Genomic DNA, 6,000 nt, shown 5'->3' on the forward strand with positions numbered 1-6,000 from the left:
GCCATGACAAAACTCCTTCATTTGGTGGGCGAGATGTATGAGACAGGCGAAATACCCTCAGACTTCAAGAAGAATATAATAATTCCAATTCCAAATAAAACAAGTGCAGACAGGTGTGAAAATTACCGATCTATAATTTCATAGCCGGCCACTGTGACCGAACGGTTCTAGGCGCTTCAGTCCGGAACCGGGCTGCTGCTACGGTCGCAGGTTCGAATCCTGCCTGGGGCATGGATGTGTGTGATGTCCTTAGGTTAGTTACTGTAGGTTTAAGTAGTTCTAAGTCCAGGGGACTGATGACCTCAGATGTTAAGCCAATAGTGCTTAGAGCCATTTGAACCATTTGAATAATTTCATAAGTCATGATTGCAAAATATTAATACGAATTCTTTACAGACGAATGGCAAAACTGGTAGAAGCCGAACTCGGGGAAGATCAATTTGGATTCCGTAGAAATGTAGAAGTACGCGAGGCAATAGTGATCCTACGACATATCTTAGAAAATAGGTTAAGGAAAGGCAAACCTACGTTTCTAGCATTTGTAGACATAGAGATAGTTTTTGACGATGGTAACTGGAACACTCTCTTTCAAATTCTGTAAGTGGCATGGGTAAAATACAAGAAGCGAAAGATTATTTACAGTTTTTACAGAAACCAGAGGGCAGTTACAAGAGTCGAGCGGCACGGAAGGTAAGCAGTGGTTCTAGGCGCTTCAGTCCGGAACCGGGCTGCTGCTACGGTCGCAGGTTCGAATCCTGCCTGGGGCATGGATGTGTGTGATGTCCTTAGGTTAGTTACTGTAGGTTTAAGTAGTTCTAAGTCCAGGGGACTGATGACCTCAGATGTTAAGCCAATAGTGCTTAGAGCCATTTGAACCATTTGAATAATTTCATAAGTCATGATTGCAAAATATTAATACGAATTCTTTACAGACGAATGGCAAAACTGGTAGAAGCCGAACTCGGGGAAGATCAATTTGGATTCCGTAGAAATGTAGAAGTACGCGAGGCAATAGTGATCCTACGACATATCTTAGAAAATAGGTTAAGGAAAGGCAAACCTACGTTTCTAGCATTTGTAGACATAGAGATAGTTTTTGACGATGGTAACTGGAACACTCTCTTTCAAATTCTGTAAGTGGCATGGGTAAAATACAAGAAGCGAAAGATTATTTACAGTTTTTACAGAAACCAGAGGGCAGTTACAAGAGTCGAGCGGCACGGAAGGTAAGCAGTGGTTGAGAAGGGAGTGAGACAGGGTTGTAGCCTATCCCCGATTTTATTCAATATGTACATTGAACAAGCAGTAAAGGAAACAAAAGAAAAATTTAGGGTAGGAATTAAAATCAAAAGAGAATAAATAAAAACCGTAAGGTTTGCCGATGACATTGTAATTCTGTCAGAGACAGCAAAGGACTTCAAAGAACAGTTGAACGGAATGGACACTGTCTTGAAAGGAAGATATAAGATGAACATCAACAAAAGCAAAACGAGGATACTGGAAGTTAACCGAATTAAATCAGGTGATGCTGAGGGAATAAGATTGGAAAATGAGACACTTAACGTAGTAGAAGAGTTTTGCTATTTGCGAAGAAAAATAACTGATTATTGTCGAGTTAGAGAGGATATAAAATGTAGACTGGCGATGGCAAGGAAAGCGTTTCTCAAGAAGAGAAATTTGTTAAAATCGAATATAGATTTAAGTGTCAGGAAGAAAGTATTTGTATGGAGTGCAGCCATGTCTGGATGTGAAACATGGACGATAAACAGTTTAGACAAGAAGAGAATATAAGCTTTCGAAATGTGGTGCTACAGAAGAATGCTGAAGATTAGATGGCTACATCATGATACTGAATAGATTTGGAGAGAAGAGGAATTTGTTGAACAACTTGACTAGAAGAAGGGGTCGGTTCGTAGGACATGTTCTGAGGCATCAGTGGATCACCAATTTAGTGGTGAAGGGAACTGAAGAGGGTACAAACTGTAGAGGGAGACCAAGAGATGAAACGCTAAGCAGATTCAGAAGGATGTAGGTTGCAGTAGTTACTGGGAGATGAAGAGGCTTGAACAGAGCTGCTTCAAACCAGTCGTTGGACTAAATATCACAACAATAACAACAACAACATGTCTCTTAAAGAAAGGCAATAATTTCGTTAAAATCTATGTTTTCACATAGCCACTCTTTCCTGAACGTACTTGAACAGAATTCACTAATGAACTTTCTGTTCTTGAGCTTTTGTACTTTCTGGCGAATCTCATACGCCTTATCTGATAGTTGGGGCCATCGGGATCCTTCGCTACACTATTCACCAACGGACTTTCTGTGATTCCTTGAATAACTTTCTTAGGATCTGACTCCCTTCCTCTCTTTCACTCCATCTCTTTCGCTTTGGCTAATCAAACTTAGAAAGAGGCTATCGACGAAAGACACTCAAGACTTGATAGGGTTAGAGTTTCATCTCCTTCGCGTATGAAGTACACATCCCTATTATCCTCGCATTGAATCTCTATCTGGCAACTGCTTCATTACTTGATTTGTGTGATAATATCTCCTGAAATACCGCCAGATGAATATTACATGTTTAATGGTTGTGATTCGTTCCTCTGACTGCCTAAGTGCCAACGACGGAATCAAACAATATCGGACCTTTCCACCTATTTGAATGTTTTACATTAAATTTAGTCGGTATACGGATGTTTGAATACAGTTGTGGCTACAGAATAAGTATTGCCCAGCCACATGAGATTTTAAGTGAACAGAAGATCTTGGTAATAACGACACTGTTTTAGTCTGTTGGCCATGAAAGATCTGACATTCCGCTGATGTTATTTGTGTTCAAAAACACTGCACTGAAAAAATGAAAACTGATGAGCGAGTGTATCTGTTAAAGTTTTGAGACTGGCTGCTTGTCTGTTTGTTCTAAAGTTATATGAAGGCCATGATGTAACTAACAGTGTCTGAGAACAGCATTCGATGTTATTACCTATTTAGTAGTCGCCTATAATGCACTCCACTGGTTAATCTATTCTCTGAAACCAGCCAAAATGAAGAGGAAAATTCTTGTCAAGACTCTCTATGCCTTAATAATTTAGATAGTGCGTATATCTGCAGTAATGCAACGCTTGTGTAATAGCATCTACCAGATTTTTACGCAAACAATGCTGCGAACTCTTATTTATTTAACTAAGCTGCTCTTTGCTCATTTTTATTGATAATGTGCGAATTTTTAGGGTTTGTTATTACGACCACGACGAAATGATATGCACAAGAAATATTCTTATGCGCTTCTAACTGCGTGAATTGCCAGGTTTCGCAACAGGATGAGTAATGTCAACAGCCTAAGCGTTCCCTCATCAAGGTTAAGATTTACAAGAGAGGAGAACTTTCTCTGACGCAAATGCTGGTAGTATTCTCTGTATGTACAGTGTAAAGAAGCATGACAGTCCGTATTATGAGACTGCAAGATTTCCCGCTGAATCCCCGACACTTGGCCTCTACGCGAAAGAGATCTTCGCTTTTCTGACTGCAAATCAAGAACATCTACTTATTCACCAGCCTCTTTCACCGCATCGCTCTCGTCTTACAGCCCACTGTTGCAAACTGTGTTCATAAATGAATGTTGTACGGTGTAGACAGATTTTGTACAAACTCTTAACTCACGTCCGTAGCTCTGCGAAAGAGCTGTAGCACAGCAACATACAGGTTTTGCTTCACTGTCGTCTCCTAAAATCATCTGTTTACAAATCAAGAGTCACGATACCAGTAAATTTTAGACTAATGAAGTAAATATGCAAAGGCTCTCTAGGAAATGATCTTGCGTTATTTCGAGTCAGCGAGCTACAGATGCGACAAGGTTGGTAATTGGTGTTTACTGAGAGCTCCCCTCATCTTTATGTATGGTCTCTGTGATTTTCCTAATACTCTACGAGGGTCTGTCAAAGTGTGCTACCGGCAGTGCAGAGTTAACAACGTACAAGAAGTGGAAATGTAGTAGAGTGGAAAGGCTGAAATTAGCAACAAATCGTGAAATATGTGGAACATGTATTTAAAAAAATCTGACATGCTCACAACCTTCAGCAGCTTCTAATCCAGAAGACATACATCACAGCTGAGAGAAAGAAATGTGGTAATGCAGCAGAATGTTGTCTGCTGCTGGTAAACTGGAACTGAAGGATCATAAAGCCTAGTTTGGTGACATATCGTTACAACTATATTGAATTCCTGTTATAGAATTATCGATAAGTCTGTCACAAAATCTTGTGTTCCTCGTTTCTACACATCATGTCCCCGTATCAAAATATCCGGTTGGGTCTGGATGGGATATAGTACCTTCGTATCTTATAAAGAGCAGTCGTTAGCGTATCAGATGTCGTACGTGTGCTCTGGTGTCCAAGATGGGGAAATAGTTTCGAGTGAGAAATTAGATTAGATACTAGTTTTGTTCCGTAGATACGCAGTGGGGAGGAACTCAGGGATACAGAAAATGTCATAAAAGAAGACACATAATACATGTGCGCGAGTAGACTCTTCCGGCGTATAACACTGATGAAAAGCTCTCGGACCTCCAGCCGGACGCCAGCGTTAAGATGCCGCTATGTTTCGACGAGCGTCATACTCAACATCTTCTGGAAAAATTCGGACATAAAAATTATGAGTATAACAGTAGTCGAAACGTTGCTGCATCTTAACGCTGCCGCCCGGCTAGAAACCGGATAACTTTAGTCTACATGTTTACAAAAAAAGATGCTAATATCCCTTTCCCAGATCATAAGTGAAATAGTTCTCACTGACGTGGACTAAATCAAAAAATCTTAAACAAATTTTCATTTAAGAGGTAACAATACACTCGACAAAAACCGTGTAAATAAACAGTATATTAACTTGCATATATTGATTCCTAGGCAAGCATCAAACAGAAAAATCAGTTTACAACACTTACTTTCATTGATCACATTATTGTACTGAAGATGTGCTAAAGTCATATCTTATGTAACACTTATTTGATATTATTAATGCTATATACATCAATCGGTTTAGTAAGAAACTCGTCAATGGAGTAAAAGAAGTTGGTTACCATTAATTTCTTTAGGCTCCTCTAAAAGTGAACATTATTAGTAGCTGAACTTTTTACGACTGCTGGCAAGTTATTGAAAATGCGTGTTTCTGAATAATGGGTACATTTCCGGACAAAAGTAAGTGACTTACATCTTTATGAAGATTATTCTTATTTAGAGTATTGATTCAGTGTGTGTGTTTTTGGTTTGGAAAAAAAATATGTGTATATTAATCATGACAAAGTTCATAAAGGAATAAAGTTATTGGAAAGTAGTAGAGATCCTTAAACAACCTTATGCAGGACGTTATCGAGTTGACGAACAAAGAATTCGTATTACACTCTTTTGGACTCGGAAATGTTAGTTAGGCTTCATGATGCGTTACCTCAGAAATTGATCCCGTACGACATTACGGAATGAAAGTAGGCGAAGTATTTTAACTTTTTTGTTTTTATATTATTTAATAGGAAGTGAACAGAAATTTTTGTTACTTTGTGAAAATTATGTGGCCCAAAGTTGCCCTGCTACTAGGGTGAAGCAGCGATTGTAGAATGTAGTCTAGTTTTCTGGTAATGTGTGCTGTTATGATTAAGCATTACCGACAAAATGGGATACTACGGTGTGTGGGTAGAAGGTTTGCAGTGCAGCGTAAGTACACACCTGCTCCGGCGGAAGTGGTCGAGGTGGTTGCGGATGAGGTCCGCGGGCGAGTCGTGGAGGTAGTGGTGATAGTAGTGTCCCGAGCCCGGCATGGCGGCACATGTGGCGGCTGAGGAGACGCGCCCAGCACTGAACACTTTTAGACACGGCGCCGCCGCCGCCGCCGCCGCCGCTGCCGGCGCCGACGCTACGCTGGTAGAGCGGCGCTGAGAGCTGGTCGTCGCCACAGGGACGCCTGCGGGGGGTCGCCACAGCGGCTGTGAGCACTCCAGCCAGAACACGTTTT

At 40.6% G+C, this 6,000-nt stretch overlaps 1 protein-coding gene across 2 annotated transcripts in view; it reads right to left on the minus strand.

The window, feature by feature from the left end:
• LOC124804677 (calpain-A) overlaps positions 1–5,831 on the minus strand; it is a 620,886-nt gene extending 615,055 nt beyond the window's left edge. For both annotated transcript variants that reach the window (XM_047264942.1, XM_047264926.1), the window contains exon 1: positions 5,715–5,831. In XM_047264942.1, the coding sequence (XP_047120898.1) occupies positions 5,715–5,806 (92 nt within the window). In that variant the 5' untranslated portion in view covers positions 5,807–5,831. The remainder of the gene's footprint in view (positions 1–5,714) is intronic.
• Positions 5,832–6,000: the final 169 nt, after the last annotated feature.

The sequence above is a fragment of the Schistocerca piceifrons genome, chromosome 1 (assembly GCF_021461385.2).
Source record: "Schistocerca piceifrons isolate TAMUIC-IGC-003096 chromosome 1, iqSchPice1.1, whole genome shotgun sequence".
Lineage (NCBI taxonomy): Eukaryota > Metazoa > Arthropoda > Insecta > Orthoptera > Acrididae > Schistocerca > Schistocerca piceifrons.